The sequence below is a fragment of the Drosophila albomicans genome, chromosome 2L (genome assembly GCF_009650485.2).
Source record: "Drosophila albomicans strain 15112-1751.03 chromosome 2L, ASM965048v2, whole genome shotgun sequence".
Classification (NCBI taxonomy): Eukaryota; Metazoa; Arthropoda; class Insecta; order Diptera; family Drosophilidae; genus Drosophila; species Drosophila albomicans.
Window position 1 is genome coordinate 19,082,142 of NC_047628.2, and position 18,180 is coordinate 19,100,321.

The 18,180-nt window shown below is 35.4% G+C and overlaps 1 protein-coding gene and 1 long non-coding RNA gene across 4 annotated transcripts in view; one reads left to right on the forward strand and one right to left on the reverse strand.

The window, feature by feature from the left end:
- The window catches only part of LOC117565982 (CUGBP Elav-like family member 2), a 141,299-nt gene that overhangs the window by 78,587 nt on the left and 44,532 nt on the right, over positions 1-18,180 (forward strand). For 2 of the 3 annotated variants that reach the window (XR_007954648.1, XM_034245387.2), the window contains exon 3: positions 12,451-12,929. Coding sequence is in view for 1 of the 3 variants with exons in the window: in XM_034245387.2 (XP_034101278.1) it covers positions 12,451-12,929 (479 nt within the window). In the remaining 2 variants the exon portion in view is untranslated. Of the gene's footprint in view, positions 1-11,894; positions 12,249-12,450; positions 12,930-18,180 lie in introns of those variants that run through there. The other variant, XR_007954649.1, reaches the window with a different exon arrangement.
- Positions 4,861-6,803, reverse strand: LOC127565284 (uncharacterized). Its single transcript, XR_007954654.1, has 3 exons — positions 6,702-6,803; positions 5,457-6,638; positions 4,861-5,386 (listed from the first exon to the last, which is right to left on the reverse strand). It is a non-coding gene; the product is annotated as an uncharacterized LOC127565284 (long non-coding RNA).

Consider the following 18,180-nt stretch of genomic DNA (forward strand, 5'->3'; position numbering starts at 1 on the left):
GGGCTTACCCCGGAGCCATGCAAATCATTTTCCTTTTTCCATGGTCCACACGGTCCAACATTGTCGTCGTCGTCGTCATCATTGTCGACGGCTTTTTCTTATTTCTTTCTTTCGCTTTTTTTTCAAAATGAATCAATAAATTCTTTAGCCTGCAAAAGAAGTTTAAGCAAATTTTTGTATTTGGGCGCGCGTTGCCTTTCCCTTTTATTTTCAACTTAATACTCTAACCGAGAGCGGATTATTCCGAATAACATTTAGTTTAATATATTTCATTAATATTTGATCAATTTGTAAATTTACTGCTACTACATTTGTGTTTTAAAATTCTTCTTCTAAATCTTTTGAAACTATTTAATAATTACAATATTTTTATTTTGAAAAATTTGACCTAATTTTAATTTTTGAAATATTTAAATGTTATTAAAATTTCTTTTACTGTTTTGCCTAAATTTTTTATATATTTCTTATTATTCATATTGCGTAAGGGCTATAGTTAACGTTTTTTTTTTTTTTTTTTTTGAATTTTTGATAATCTCTTGTTTTTAATAGTTTCTAATGAAATTTTCTATCCATTTTTTTTTAATCTTAATTTTCGTATAGTTCTGAAGTTCTAATATAATATAATTCATAATTACATTTATATTTCTCTTATTATTCCATAATGAAATTTGCAATCAACGTTCATAGATCTATATTCCGATAATTCTATAGTTCAAATTATTAGAATTGTTTTTAGTTTTTGTAATTTTGCAAGATTGTTGTTAAATTTGTTTATTTATTTTTCTTATTATTCCATAATAAAAAATTTAAACCATTCCACATTCTTCGATCTTTATATTCCGATAGTTCTTTAGTTGAAATTATTAGAATATTTTTGTTTTTATTATTAAGATTTTTAGTATTTCATGTATTTTATGTATTTCTTATTCTTCTTATTATTTCCTATAATAATATTTTCATTCTACATTCTTCGATCTTCATATTCCGATAGTTCTATAGTTGAAATTAATAGAATATTTTTGTTTTTATAATCAAGATTTTTAGTAATTGTTTGTTTTTTTATGTATTTTTTATTATTCTATAATAATATTTTCATTCTACATTCATCGATCTTCATATTCCGATAGTTCTACAGTCGTATAAAATGACCTAAAGGGTATTTGGCGAATTTGTTCAGCCGTTATCGCAAATGTTGTTGATGTTTTGTTTTTGCGTCGTTCTGGTTCAGAAGCCGGCGGCGTTTTTGGCATTTTTGCGCCACAATCGTCGGCGTCATCGTCGCTGTCGTTGTTGTTGTCTTTGTCGTGTCGTGTGTCGTGTATGTAAGTATGTATGTATGTGCGAAATGCCGTTACTTTTTCAGGGTGCCCAACTCTATCGGCCACACAGCAGCGACGTTGCTTCTTTTATCTCTCTTCCTCCTCCCCCTCTCATTCGTATGTGCACATTTTAATGGGCAACGCATTCGCTTTAAATTTGATATGAATGGGAGTTTAAGGTGGACGACTCCCATGTCCTTTTGCAAAAAGGATAAATATACGTACATATATATTTCATTCATTCATTTCATTGTGGTCTCGTCCGGTCGCTTTATGCTCTCTCGTTGTCCTGTGTTGGACTTTGCGTATTTGGTTGAGTTTACATTACGCTTCACGATTTTATTTTATTATAATACATTTTCGTTTTTTTTTGACCCCCCTTTTCTTTCCCTGCTATTCCTTTTATTATCCCCTGCATCAGTGTGTGTGTATTATCGAGGGTTTCTCTTTGTTCCTGTTTCTTATCTTTCATACCATTTTTTTCATATTTGATATATTTTGTGTCCGGAAGATTTTCTTATTTAATTTGCTTCTCTGTGTGATTAACTTTGTTGAATATCTTCTTACATTAATTTCTTTTGTTACATTTTCATTTCGATAGAGAAAGAATCGGTAAATAAACGACAGACTCTATAGTGGTCAATATTTAATGTAAACAGTGCATCTATTAAATATATTCAATAGAAAATAACCTCTTGAAAGATTTTTTTTTTTTTCATTAAAATAATAAAAAGAAATTTTAATAATCTGGTTTATTATACCATATTTTAATGGCTTTTATAGCGAATGGAAAATGAATAATTGCTGAATTTAAGTATATTTTTCTGAGTTGAAGTTTGTCAAAATAAACAAACAGTTAAGAAGCTTATCAATTGAGTTGTAGCCAGATTATAAGATCTGAGGAACAGGGCATCTTGTCATCTATGATTTCCATTATCTCTACAGCCAAGCGACGTTTGATGAGACCGCTTTTCGTCTACATGGTAACATATATTACTTTTGATTAGTTTCTGAATGAAGTCTTTAGTTGCTTATCGCCGCAATGTCAATGAACCTTTTGTGGTTACGAATCTGCTGTCTTACTTGACTTAAATAACTTATAAATATTTTCTGGTTTATATAAAAGGGTTTTTTTCTTTGCGATTATGACATTTTTCTCTACTCATATAATATAATAACACATAAATTTTCAATTACAGTTCCTTGCGTGTTTTGAAAAACGTATATGTGGGACGTATGAGCATCGTTGTATTTTGTAGATGGACGATTTCGTCCTTATCAGAGCGCAAATATAACCCATTTGAATTACTATATAAAAAACATTCATAAATAATCAAATATGTAAAATAATTCATAACATTGATTTACCTTGAATCATAAAAAGGAAACCACCAACCACTTCCTTTTTCACGTGCGCAATTTTGATCGGTATCACGATCATATGTTTGGTTATTACACATTCCCAGTATATCCATATCTCCATTGAATTTTCCCAAACTTAGAGTGTAATTATTTGCTTCATCAGCTATCTTAAAGCTGCTGTACTGAGCGTAACCAATTGTTCTATTTTTCAATACAAATTGCACATTGAGCTCTTGGGGTCGATACTTTGTTAGAGCATGGATTTTCTCCAATCCAAGGAAAAAGTCTCCTTCATAGGATCCGAATCCTTCGCGATATGAGATCCAATTCCTATTAAAATCCTCACTTCCATCAAGTCGCTGTTGTATAACTAACCATCCAGGTCCTAATGGCTCACTATCGCATTTAACATCAAATATATTATCCTTATAAACTTTAATCGGGTAAACACCAGAATTTCTTCCAAATGGAACACAATCACTTGGAGTTTCATTTTTGGCTATTATTGAATTTAATTTCCTAACTTGTCTTTCACATAATGTGAGTTGCCTTTCATTTCCTTGAAAGTTTGCTTCATTCTCCTTGCTATTTTCGATCTCAGGATTATATCTAGAACTAATTTCTTTTAATTGAACCTCACAAATTTCCAAATTCTTAGATTTATGTCCAGATTCTTCTCTATATTTATCACAATCTTCAGATTTTGTACTTAATTTTTCAATAGTTTGTTTATGTAAATCAATTTGAGACTGCAAATCAGAAGTATTTTCAACTATTTCAATTAGACTAGAATTTAGTTTCTTTAATTGGTCCTCACAATTTTTCAAGTTTTTAGACTGACATTTATGCTGTTTCTTTTTATAATCTTCAAAACTTTTATATAAATTGTCAAACCTTTTCTTATGGAAAGCAATATTTTTTTCTTTTTCAGAAAGTTTAGAATTAAGTTCATCAACTTTTGATACTAGTTTCATTGATATCTCAGCTAATTCATCCTTACATTTTCCATAATCAAATACCTTTTGAACCTGTATTTGAGATCGTAAGTCATTTACCAAATCATCATTCCTTTTTCTTATGTCTGCTATGATTCTATCTTTTTCTTTGCTTTGTTGTAATTCCTCTTCAACCTGACGGACATAATCAAGCATAGGTTTGACTACAGTGTAAGAATAAGTACGACACTGGTTTTCCATATCTCGGTTCAATTGGCAAGTCTAGCGAAATTAATGAATATTTAGTTTTAGCACTCAGTTTACGCTTTAAATGTTTACACTCACCTCGTCCCCAATAGCTGCGATAGCTTTGAATTTATATACTATCAGTACGAAAACAATATTTATTACTTTCATTTTGATTTTGGCACAGCGCTCTCGATCCAGACGAAATCGAAACTAAATGACTAATCTGAATTGGTTATCTCTTTTATACGAAAAAATGAAATCTATATATGGATATACTTACGTACATTTGAATAAGTATATAAATGTGCGACATGTCTATGTTTAATCTTCGCATACTCGGCGGAAGTATATGTTAATTCTAATCTTGAATTAATGAAAGTACAGCGAATACATATTCGGCGAAAGTCTCTATAAACTGAACTGGGACTGTGAATTATACTGTATATTTAAGGTATTGCCATGTAGTGACAAAATTATTGAAGTAATGGAGTGGTTCATCAAATGAAAATATTCACTGTATTTTACTAAAAAAAAATATGCGTAGAACTCATAAAATCGGAATCACAGAAAAGGTCGACACGTGTTCACCGTTTACTTTGGAAAATACTTATTTTTATGGGTGCTCTAGAAACTGTGCATCTTGTCACTATCTCTGCAGCTTAGGGACAGATTATGAGAACCACTTCCGTCATGATATATTACTTCTCATATGTTCTCGAATCGAGACTCAAATTGCTTATCACACTTTAATGTTACTAATTTACTCTGCGACAATTTTTTAGGTGACATCATTGGCAAAGCAAAGCAAAACAATTCATTATTGTAGATTATAATGCCCATAGGGTAAAGGCGTGTTATAACTTTGTGCCGGCAGAAAATGTAGTCGAGACAATATAGCCATGTTCGTCTGTCCGTCCGCCCGTCTGAACAAAGAACAAGATCTTAAAAAGATATAAGTTTTCTCGATAGCACTTTTTATATTTGCACGCAGATTAGATTTGTTTCAAATTTTTGCCAATCCCACATCCGCCCATGAATAACAAGCTTAATTTGGTATATTCAATAATAACTGCAGTATTTCTGATTCCCGAAATTTGGTTGTGATCAGACAAAAATTGTCGAAATTATTGAAGAAATATTTTTATAGGAAAATTCGCCCACTTACTAGAGGTATTAGTTTCTTTGGTTGACAATCTGGTAAATTTTGCACTCAATGGTATAGTTTGATATTAGTACTATATTAATATACCACCTGTCATATTTTTAGTATTTTGTGGTATATTATTTCGGTATATTTTAAGAATAAAGCCTTGATGTTTTGCTTTTATTTAAAATGTCTACCGGGTAGATTTCGTACTTGTTGTACTTGACTTGAATAATATAAAATATATTTTCCATTTTTAACTTATGTACTTGTATATTTACTTCCTCCTTTAATCCAAGGGACGTATGAGCATATTAGCGAGTTTAATAGTGGGGTAGCAAGTCGGTATTTGATATCGGACTCTTAGATTTGTATTCCTGTACAAATGAAACAAAGAATAAAAATGATGTATACAAAAGATGAATAACAATTAACGGCAATATTTACCTTGGGTAAGTTTTGTAGGACCACCAGCCGACTCCATGATCGAAGATAAGCTTGATATTTTTAATCATATATGGTTCTTCACTATAATAAATAATGGGTATGTCTAGCAAATCTTTAGTTCCGTTGCAATAACCCAATGTTACTTCATAGCGATTATTTCTATATTTATTTTTATCTACTTTAAAGTTGTCGTACCGAGCATATTCAATACGATCGTCTGATAAAACCAAATGAACATAGAGCTCATACCGTTGCGATCTCGTCAGGTGATAGAGCTTTTCTAACCCAAGGAAAAAATTACTTTTTACGAAACTGAATCCATCGCGATACGAGGACAAATTTCCATTAATCATATTTTCACCAATACGCTGTTCTATAACTATCCATCCAGGTTTTGCTAACTCGCTATCGCATAAAGCATTGAAGGAAGCAAAACCCGAAACTTTAATTTGATGATCAACTGCATTTTCGACATTTTGTAGTGGAATACAACCAGTTAGAAAATTTGACAGAATTTTACAACATCCAACTAAGTTGTGTTTGACATAATTCATGTTCTTTTTCTTTTATCTGTAATTTCGTTTGTGTCGCCTCCAATTGCGTCACAATTGTTCTATGATGCTGCCAACAAGTTTCGATCTCTGTCTTTACTCGATTCTCACAAATTCCTATTTCCTCTTTACATTTAACACAATCCTCAGAGTGTCTTGATTTGGATTCCTTAGCTTGACACAATTTCAGTTTGTTGTCTTTTTCGAATATTTTTTTGTTATAACCCTCTAACTGATGGTCTAACTGTTTCTTGTTGCGAATATAAATGTCTGCAATTTCTTGTTCCTTTTCAGAAAGTGTAGAATTAAGTTTTTCAACTTGAAACTCTTTTAATACTAACTTGATTGATTTCTCAGCTAATTCATTCTTGCATTTTCCATAATTATCAATCAATTTCCAATTGGTATGAATTATCTTTTGAAACTCTAGTTGAGATCGTAATTCCTTTACCAAATCATCGTTGTTTTTCTGTTCAATTAACCTTTTTCTTAAGTCTGCAATGATTCTATCCTTTTCTTTGCTTTGTTGTAATTCCTCTTCAACCTGACGGACATAATCTAGCATAGGTTTGACTACGGTGTAAGAATAAGTACGGCACTGGTTTTCCATATCTCGGTTCAATTGGCAAGTCTAATAAAATTAAATAAAATTCACTTTTAGCATTCAGTTTACGCTTTTAATGCTTACTCTCACCTCAGATCCAATAGCTGTGATAGCAGAGAATTCGTATACCATGAGTATCAAAACAATTTTTATTTCTATGCGCTTCATTATGATATTTGCAACTGCACTCGATCCAGTAGAAAACGAAATTAAATGTGGAATTCAAATGGCATCGCACTTTTATACATGAAAATAAAATCTTTGCTGGGAAATAAATATAAATAAAAATGCACAATCACATCAAAGTTCAATAATATATGTATTTCTGCCTTATCTCTCCGAAAATGTGCTGTGAGATACCCATTTTCTCTAAAAGCAAAACATACCATAAGTTCTATTTGGTATACCGAGACATTTTAATACGAGTATATTCAAAATATATGTAAAAAAAATATACTAGATTGTCAACAGTCAAAGTTTGTCAAAGCAACTGAAACTGAAAATAAATTAGTTAAATTAAGTTTTTAATCAGTTGTAGTCAGATTTACAATGAGTAACAAATTTGTTTAAACAAAATGTGCAAGTTCGTTCAAGTTGGAGATTCTTAAATGCTTTTTAAATGACGTTAATGTTTATTAAATTTGTTGACCTTTAACTCAAGTTTTGTTTTATATGATGAAATATGTTAAAGAGATTTCATTTGATGAATTGTTTCTCAGCACATCAAAATTCATTATCTGCTGCCCGAATTAATTGAGGGTGAAGAAGCCAAGCAGACTGACCGGAAACTAGAAACCGGAATTTGGCGCATGCATCGACATTGTGTGGTTGATCCTTGAAGGACATTCAAACTGCCAACCTCTAATTAGTCAACAGTAATCCAGACTGCCAACTTTGATCTATTTACAAGCAATTATTAACGCAGCAACAAAAAGAGCAACAACTAAATGGAGACTACAAACGATTTTACATTTTTGCTTAATTACACACGAGTCTCAACTTACAACCCCCAACCGTCCCCCTCACCACTTTCGTATGCTCCGCTGTCACTTTGACTTTGGTCTGGCCAAAAAATGAGCTGCCTCTTAAAACTCTCTTTCCCCCTCTCTTAACTCACGGTTCATGGCTTCAACTGAGTTCTCTCTCTGTCCATGTCAAATATTTGCACAAAAGTCCGTCGCTCCACCCTTTGCAGCTTCCCTTGGAATTGTGACTATGGTTTCAAAGCGGGGAAGTGGGGGAACGCATGGGGAAGGAGCTGCAATGATGATGAGCAGCGCCAGACGCAGCTTATCATTGACGACAAAAAGCGCAACGCAACGTCGGCGTCGGCGTCAGCGTCGTCGTCGACTGCTTTTCGGGGTTCACTGACTGTCAACATTGGCTGGCGCCCTTTTCCCCCTCTCGCTCCCACTCCCAACCTTTGGTGCTGCCAACTTGCACTTTTTGCGTGGTTATCCTTGGCTGCCAGCGTTGCCAGACAACGCACAGTCAGCGCTTTTTCGTTGAAATAATATAAAAAAAAAAAGTCGCGTGGATCAACAGAAAAAGTTGTTGCTTTTCCTCTGCCCCACAAAAAAAGGCAAAGAAATCATTTTAAATGCGGCTTAAAATTATCTTTGATAAGCGTGGCGAAATGTGTTTCTGCTGAGTAATTTATAGGCAGGCGCTCAACTCGACGACGACGACGACGTCGGCATTAAAAGGTCCTTCAGATCAAAGTCGTCGCTGTCTAAGTTGGTTAGGGCAAAAAGTTTAAGCGGCTTACTTTACTCTCGCTGAAGGAGAGAGTTAAAGGGTCAGTACAGCAGTCGAAAGGGGGGAAGTGGGGTTATCAGCCAAGGGGTCATTAGTGACAATAGAAAAATTTCACAATTAATTGGGCGTATTATGTCTAAGTGGAATTTTTATTTAAATGAATTAGAATTAGAGCTTGCTTATTATTTTAAGAGTATTACATAACTTTTTATTTTTATCAAATATTTTTCCAAGATTTATTATATTTAGATTTAAACTAAATATTGTATGGTGCTCAATATCAAAGATAACAAGAAAAAAAGTAGCACCATCATATTTAAGTAATATTCTCTCAATTCGTCGCTTATCTTGTGTCCCTTATAATAATCTCATAAAGCACAGCTCAGAACACTTGCAAGCAATTTTGCTTGAGCACATATTGATTTGGAGCTACCTCAACTTGTTCCTCGCTTTGCTCTCTGTTCTCTTCGGTCTGCTCAACACTCTTAGCTTTGCTGTGCGGCCACAAGTTGACTTACAAATTGACATTATGAAGCATGCGTAACCATAATAAAGTAAAGAGAAAACAAAGCAAAGCAAAACAACAAGAATGAAGTTCTGTTAGGCAACAACAACTACAATGCAACCGCCACTTGACTGCACTTCTTTTAGTTGTTGTTATTGTCGTTGAGTTTTTGCACTTGATTTGTGGAGCAGACGCTTCAAATTTACCTTCTGTTTTAGTTACCGTTTGCCCGCAGTTAGCAAAGCAAATACAACAGCAAAAACATTGCAAAAGCAAAACAAAACAAACGCAAGCAGAAGTTAGGCAACAAAAAAACTGTACAGGAAAATTTACTCTAGTAGTTTGAGTAAAAATTGTGTTTGACTTTGCTACGAAGTTACAGACGAAGGGCAAAAATAATGTACATAGCAAACTCTTGTTTTTTGTTAAAACTACTACTTATAGTACCAATACTTTTATTGCATTTGCTAACAATGCCAATTTTTATAATGTAATATTTTGTTATATTTTTCAATTGGATTTTTTAATGGTTGTTCTCTATACTGATTATCTTCTAATCTGATCCCTTTGTCTACCACATATCCATATACATCTTGACCGTATTTTTAATTTTGCTTTTTGTTTCATGTTCAGCATTTCAAATATTCGAAAGAAGGATAGACATACATACAAACATATATAAGTGTATATAGTAGCAGCATTGGTTGCTGTCATATTACCCTTTCTACCTTTTTTTGTAACTTTTGACTTGAGTTTGACTTTTTTGTGCTCTGTCAAAGTGACAGGCGATTTCTCCGCTGTCCGCTTTTGGAGCACAATTCGCAATTCCTTCTTCAACTCAGCAAACTTTTTTAATAGATTTCAAATTTCTCTCCTCCAAATGCCCCACAATGCTTTTCTCTAGAGTAATCAAGCAAATTAGAGAAAGACCCAAATCCAAATTGTGCGCCATCTTTAAGTTGGTCCCCGGGTAATTTGGGCGGCAAATTGTTGACAGCTTTTTGGGGGGCGATGTCGACAAATGAAGATAAATGTGTGTGTGCGTAGAACAAAAAGAAAAACGAGAAAAGTGTAAAAAAATATATATATGTACATATATATAAACATAAGTATACTGTAAAAAGTGAGGATTTTTTTTAAAAGTATTTTTGTTTACGAAAATTAAATGAAAAACTAATACACCCGCTTTTACCGACTTGCAATTACAGGGTATTAAGCTTGTAACTGTAACTGCGCTATTGAAACAAATGCGATATTCTTGTTAAGTCGATAGTCGAAGGAAACTTTTTTTAAAAATGTATTTTCGCATACTTTGTTGCTGCTTCTTCTTTTTCGCATGATGAAGATGAATTGCACTTTGAACTTTGATGGAAATGCACAACAAGCTTTCTCTTGCCTTCTTCGTTTCTCTCTTAGATTTTGTTGTCCATGTTGTGCGCGTAAAGTTGCAAAGTTTTTAATAAAATTGTTGCGACTGCATGTGTTTTTTTTTTGTGGATCAAATGGCAAAAAGCATGTTGTTGCAATGTTTTCTATTGGGGGCATAAGGAAATGCAATAATTGTGTCAAAATGGCCGAGCGCTCTCTTAATGTGCGCCACAGTTTGAAAGTCATTGAGCTCCCATTCAAAATAACTGCCAAACTGCATAACACAATTACGCAGACAAAGTCAGAATACTAAAAGAGCGGGTTAAATGAGCAGGAAGAGTGGTGGAAGAGAGGGTTGCAAAGTTTCAAAGTTTCGACGGTGTGCATAAAATGCCAAACAAAAGTAACAATTGCAATAACAACAAAAGAGAGACGCGATAAAGTCAAAGAAATTGCGACATAAAAGTGAAACTTGCAAGCAAATTAGAAGTTGGTGCGAGTAAAATAGGGAGAGGAGGCGCGCACAAAGGCAAACGCGATAGTCAAGTAATTAAAATATTAGGTGTGTCGCAGTGATTTGAAACGCATAAAGAACAAAAAAAGGATGAGAGCACGTACGAAAGAAAGGGAAAGCTGCCGCATTTATGATGTTTAATTACATGTGTGCAACATGAGATGATGTTATGTTTATAGTTCATTGACTTTGATTATGTTTATTTTAATAACAGTAGCTCTTCCACCTATAATATTAAGCTTTAAATACGCTTAAATTTCTACTGGGTTGAGTGAACTTTCTTCTTCTTTGTTTACTTGACGATTTTCAGCTTGAGAAAACCTTAAATAGCATTAACCTGATGGCCATTTGCTAGTTCAAACATAAAAGAGGAGCGCTTGTGAAATTGGGTCAACTAAAGCAAAGTAGCGAAGAGCTAGAGCCATGACTCGATACTCGGCCAAGGAAATGGATAACTGGGCGTGTTTGTGCATGTGGCTAATAGGAGGTGTCGTTTAAGGTAGCAGTGGCAAATTTGAATTAGCTTGACGTAGAAAAATTGAAACCTTCGAAGTCATTTGCATATTTAAAGTAGAATGGTAAAAAGAAAAAATGGAAAACGGAACGAACATCAATTGACAAATGATATTTTTAAGTAAAATTAAAGTTAGTAATGAAAGTGATAATTAATTAAAACGGAGGTAACCGTAATGAATGGATACAATATGCTGTTACAATATTTTGAAACGTACTTTATATGCTACCAAACTTTATTTGCTTAGCTTTAGAGAGCGCTGCTCTCTCACTCTCGACTTTGCCAAAGGCGAGCTTTAAAACAGAAATAACTGTTGCCTCTCGTCAGGCACTGTAACCGCAACTAAAGTTAGCAACGCAGCTTCTCTCTCTGCTAAACAGTTGTTGTTGCCTGTCGCTAGGCGCAGTCGCAGCCGGCGAAGCAAATGCTGCCTCTCATTTTGTTCTCATCCAGAACAGATTTTCTCTAAAATGTACCGTTTAACGACAGGCAATTGTTTTTGCCTCTTTATGTGTACTTATGTTCTCTCACTTACTCCTTTGCATTGAACTGTCACTGCCTGATTTGCAAAATTGATCTTTGAATTTGACTGCTGCGCAGTTCTCGGTCATTTGTTCTTCGACGTTTGCCGGGTGAAGAAACTGAAAAAAGGCGCTGCGCGTGCGTGAAAATATCTATTTTGTGGGCCACATTTTTAATTAGTGCATTTTGTAGTCACCGTGTTGCAGTGTTACATGGAATCATTTTAGATTGAGAATTTGCTAGTTGTTTTTTTTTAACAAGTTGACAATTAATTGTGCTGCGTGCGTCCGTTTTCTATAGTACACGATTCTATTTGTTGTAAAACGATTCGCCAGTGTTGTTGAAATAACAATTTATACAAAAAGAAATCAATATGTTTAGTAGCCGGGCTTCGTTTATGGGCAATCGCCGCATGATTTTTGATTTCTCAGAAAAGAGCAGCGACATTTATATGGAGTGAGTATTGTGTGCATCTAAACCTACACTGCAAAAACTGAGCTGGTAGTAGTGACTCAACTACACAGCATATCGAGCTGTAGTGATTCTAAAACTGTACATAATAAGCTTAAAAACTATCGTCTCCTAATTGCGTACTTTTAAACTTACCTTTACACACTCTCTTAACTGCGATCTCATCTGCCTTCCTTTTTCTTTGCAGTGCATTTGGTATGAGCGATAAGAGTAGCAGCGCAACCAACAGCCTGCCAAATAGTCCAATACATAGCAACAACAACAATTCATCACTGCTCAACAACAACAACTCGAGCTTGGTGGGCAGCAATAATTCGTTGAGTGTCATTCCCTTTGGCAGTGCCAGCAACAATAACAACAACAACAACATGTCAAGCGGTTTACTGAGTAACAACAACAACAACAGCAGTAACAATAACAACAACAATCCATGCAGTGCCAATCGTAATGTTGTCAGTATGGACGATGATTCATGCTTTCGCCTCGACTCGGACACAACAGTTGTCACCTATGGCGAAAAGGAGCCCGATCCCGATAACATCAAGATGTTTGTGGGCCAAGTGCCCAAGAGCATGGACGAGGCGCAACTCCGTGAAATGTTCGAAGAGTACGGACCGGTGCATTCGATCAATGTACTGCGCGATAAGGCAACCGGCATTAGCAAGGGTAAGTCACTCTTAAGACTTATTGCATTCTCTTAGCAATGCAAAACATGACATATTGCTTGTCTCTCGTTTTGCACTGCTTTTGACTGCACATGTGTGTGTGCCTGCTTTGTTTCCATTTCGATTCATTTTATCCGTAAAACTCGCATATTTTATACTCTATAATAATTTAAAATATTTAATTGATTTTTATTTATAATAATATATATTTTCCGATATATTTTCCCTTTAACAAACTATTGGTTATTTTTTTGTTTTATTTCACTTGTAATCTCTTTTATTACCTTTGCATTCGAGCTACTGTATTCAAATTAGATTAAACAATGAATTTAAGAGAACAGCAGCACAAAAGCTTCATTTTCAATGAGATATTGGCTAGTATGTTGTCTCGCTCTGTTGGCTTTTGCCTGTTATGCTTTGAACGCAATTTGAAAGCTTCTCAAATGCAGAAGCAGCTGCTTTGCTATATCTCTCTCCATTTCCTCTTCATTTTTTTATTCATAACGGCATTTCCACTTAGTCTATTGCTATTTCAATATGACAATCATGAATGCCCATTGTCAAAATCATATAATTTTTTTTTGTAGCTACAAATATTTATTTTTGTTTAGCGACTGCCCATTGTTATCCTTTTTTTTTTCGTTACACTGATTTAGCTCCATTTCCCTTTCCTACATCAACTACTGGCCGCTGTCTCTCTTAAGCACTGTGCCTCCCTTAAGCTCTCCCACTCTCTTTATCGCTTTGGGTTGTGCTGCAGTTGACAGGCGACGGCAGCGGCTTTGAAATGTGGGCGTGCGCATGGTCAGCATGTCATCAATGGGCGTGGCGCTCGTAAGTGTGTGTGTGTTGTGTGTGTGTATGTGTGTGCGTGTGTGTGACAAAGTAAAAGCGCAAACAGTTTTAGGAAGCACTTAAGTGGCGCGTTGTGTTGATGATTTATGACAGCGAGTCAAAGAGAAGGCGAATAAACGAGAGAGACAGAGCGAGAGAGAGAGACATATGGTATGAGCCTTGGGCTAAGTGCCCATACAATACACATACGTGTGGGTGTCTGTTTATCACTTGAGCTTAAAAACGCGCGCGACATGCCACAAACACAAATCGACACAAATTGCATTTGAAAGTTATTATTTATGCCTGTCAAATACGCAAAAGAAATATTATGAGAACAGTGCGAGACAGAGAGAAAGAGAATGACAAAAGGGGGCCGTGTGGGCGTGTCACTGACCTAAAAAACTAATGTAGAGTCGAACGGTTTTTCTTTTTGCACTTTCTTTTGTGGAACTTTTGTCGTGTGTCGTTCGCACTAAACTGAAGTTTTGTTGTTTTCTGTGTCCCTCTTTTTTTTTTGTCATGTGCAGTTTTATTTTGGCTGCAACTTCCTGGCTACAACATTTCCATTTAGCCTGGCCAGTAACTCAGTTTGGCCCAGTTTTCCTTCTCTTGACTGCGACAAAAAGTTTGCCGCTCCCCCTCCCACTTATGATGGAAAATTTGGATTTTTGCTGTTGCAATTTTTATGGTAAAACGCTTAGCCAAAAGCCAATAGCACCAGAACTCTCCGCTTTTCTCCACTTGTGGGTGAACAACTATCGCTGTCCCGCTCGCACTCGCTCTGGCAAATGGGAAATGGGAAATGACACTTTTAAGCGCGACGATGACCTCTGAACCAGAAAGTCGTAAATAACCCTACACAAAATTTCCTTTTCATTTCGACGCAAACTTCAAGAGTTCCTTCCCTCCCTTTTGCTTTTTTTCGTGGCGTTTTTTTTTTTTTTTGCTTTGTTTTATACATTTCTGGGCTAATGCCTTTTGGCTAAAAACTTGTTTTTCTTTCACACTAAATTTCGTTAGCGGCCAGTTACTTTTTCGAGTGGATTTTCAATGTTGTTTTGTGGGTGTTGTTATTGCGGTTCCACTGTGGTTGCTTTTACTCCTTACCTTACCTCCACTTCTACTTCGCCTCCACTGTGGCTAGCCGATAGCTCAGGAATATAGAGAGACAGTCAAGGTAGAGAAAAGGTTAAGCTCTCTAGAGTCATAATTTATTAGAATTTGCGGCAAAGGGGTTTTTAACTGTAGTGTGGGAGAGGGGTAAGAGGAGTGAAAGGGCTTGCGGTTGTGTTTCAGATTGTTCAGGTGTAAAGCGCGTTGGGGGCGCTGTTTCAGCTGTGTTTTGGCCAAAAGCATTTAATTTGATGGGTTCTTTTGTTAAACTACAGAGAATTGCAATTTCAAGGGTATGACAGACTAAAAACAAACAATATTTATTCAATTAGTGAGATGTATTTGGATTTATTTAATATTTATGGATTTACTTCATAATAAGTTTATTTTTTAATACTAGATTATTATATAGATATAATTTTTAAGAGATATAACATAATAATAAGAAAATTGTATCTCTTTTGACTCACTATCTAAAAGTTAGCATATCTCTTAGCACATTACATACACGTATTTTTAATATTTTGTTCATTTTCGTGGGTTTTGTAAAATGTTATAAAATGTGTTTCGTGTTTTATAGTACCAAGTTTTTTAAGTGGCAATTTGATAAGGGTGCGTGCTAAATACGACAGCGATTGACAAACTATTCACAAATTTCACTTTAGCTGGAAATATTTGTTTTAACTAAATTAGTGGCTAATTTTTAAAGAATTTATATTCTACTTCCAAAATATAACCAGAAAAACGTCTCAACTAAAGCATAGCATTTATTCTGCGCCACATTAAGAGCTTTTCTTGTCAGCTTTTACTAGTTTGTGATTTATGAGAAATATATATAGAGAAAAAATAGAGAGACAAAACGAACGGAATGCTGAAATATAAAAACCGTAAAGTGGCTGACCAAAAATCACACAAAAACAAAACCAAAAACGAATAATATAATTCAACTGTGTGTGAGTTTTTGTCAGGCAGGCAGCAGATTCTTTTTAGCGCCTCCCTGCGCCTCCCTGCGCCTTCTATAACATCTTCGTTTTTGTCGCTATCTTTGCGCGTTTGCCTTGAGAACTTTATTTTGCAAAAAAGCTTTCGCCTCGCTCTCATGCTGTCTCGCTCAGCAGCTGTCCGCTGTCACCAAAAAAAAAAAAAAAAAAAAGAAAAGAAAAGAAAAGAGAAGGAGCTGAAAATGAAACGCACTTACTTATCTACCGGCTACATCAGCGTCCTTTCTCCTTCTTCCACTTCCGGACTACTCGCTCACTTTGTGCATCTGACATTTTTATTTAGCCGCTTGCAGAGCGTGAAAAATGCATAAAATTTCACTTAATTTCCAAAAGCTTTTCAATTTCAAAGTCTTTTTTTGTTGGCATTTTTTGAATTTCGTTTTTTAGTTTTTTTTTCCGATTGTGGTCTTGACTTTTGGTGTCCACTGAACTATTGCTAAACGTTTGTCACTTTCACTGGCAGGAGAATAAAAGCGAATTCACCCTCTATATGGTGGCTATAAACTAAATTCGATTGGAATTGCAGTTGGAGTTGCTGCATTGCAGCTCTTGATCTGATTCTATTTCAGTATATCGTCATCTCGCTCACACGCCCTCTCTCTCTCTCTCTCTCTCTGTTGCTGCGGCTCCAGTCGTCCAGTAAATCTCTTCGCAAAAGTTTAATGACATTGATTTATTTTACTTCGATTAATATGTTGCTTTCTCCCTCACACAGCAGATTTCTTCTGGCACATCTTTTCTATACACAAACATACACACCCATACACACACAACATCCTTTGGTTGGACTTTGGCACGTCTCGGCCGCTCTCGATTTCACATCTTAGAATCCTTGCCACGCCCACAATAGCCTTAGTCCGCCCATTGCTTTGGATTAAGTTTTTGTCCAAAAAACGTGACTGGATGTCGTTTTCAGCTTTTGCCACCGATTTTGTTGTTGTTTTTGTTACTTTATCCGCATTGTTCCCTCAAGCAAAAGCTCATCCGCTCTCCCACAACTCTTCTCTTTTATTTCTCTCCCACACTCCCTCGAACTTATCTGTGTGTTACTCCGTTTTGTTGCTTGTTTTGCTGCTTTGATTCTAACTGCAGTTGACATGCACATAATGGGAATTGAGAGATTTCTCTTCTGCTCTTGCCTGCTGCTTTACCACCTCTCTCTCCTCTTCTCCTGCTTCTGCTAGTCTTCGTATTTTACTTTTGCTTATCGCGCGATTGGTTTTCGTCTTTGGTTTCCGTCTCACAGTTTGTTCTTTCACGTCCACACTCTTTCTCTTTCTCTCTCTTGCTGACGATATTTTATTGCATTTGAAATCGTTTCGATTTTCTTTCATTTGTTACATTTAACGCTAGTTTAATTTTAAGTGATATTTAATCTGCGATTGCAAAACGTAACGTTTGCTTTACCATCTCATCCCCTTCAATCCCTCTTTTTTGTCGTCTCCCTTTCCAGCTGTGTGTCTTTGTCAATTCGTTTTGGATTTTCTTTTCGTTTTTCTGGGTTAAGTGAAATCTGATATATTTGCAAAAGAAGCGAAGAAGTTGAACTAGTAATAGTTTGGGTATACTTAGTTTTAGCTTTCGCAACAGCTGTTAATGAGCTTTTGTCTTAATAATTAAGCTTTCGCTTACGTTGGCTGACTTAAAGCTTTAAACAGCTTTTGTGGTTAAACGAATTCAATTGTAAGTTTTTTTTTTCTTTTATATTAAAATATTCAATCCAACTCAAAGAACAGCAGTTTATCAAAAGCTTGCAAAAAAATTCAATAGCGAAATTTATTTATACTAAGGACACATTTGTCCTTTTTTATGAGTTTTTTTTTTGTTATCTCTAACTTTGATCATAAAAGCGTTCACATCACGTTCAGTTAATGCTTTAATATTCCGTCTGTCAATTTGCTGCTTGCACTTCTTGGAAGTGCATTTGGTTTTAAAGTTTTAAGCTTTATGGGGAACACTGAAAAAAAAGCGTGTACCCCTTTCACAATCCGCCATAATTCCCACGCATCCGCTGCGGTGACATTGGTATTGGAATCTGCCTCTCTCTCTCTCTCTTTCTCTCTCTAAACCAGCAGCGGATATCAGAAAAGCCAAAACGAGAAATGAAAATATTTGCAAATATGTGAAAAATGCAGAAAAATGCCGTTTGGCAACGATGGCGACGACGACGATGACGACGCCGTGGAGAGTATACCACAAAAAAAGCGACAGATTGAATTACCCAAGTGTTGAGAAGGAGCGACGGTGTGTGTGTGTTGGGCTAGGGATGTCTGAGTGGCAGTGTGTGTAGGAGGGGGGGGA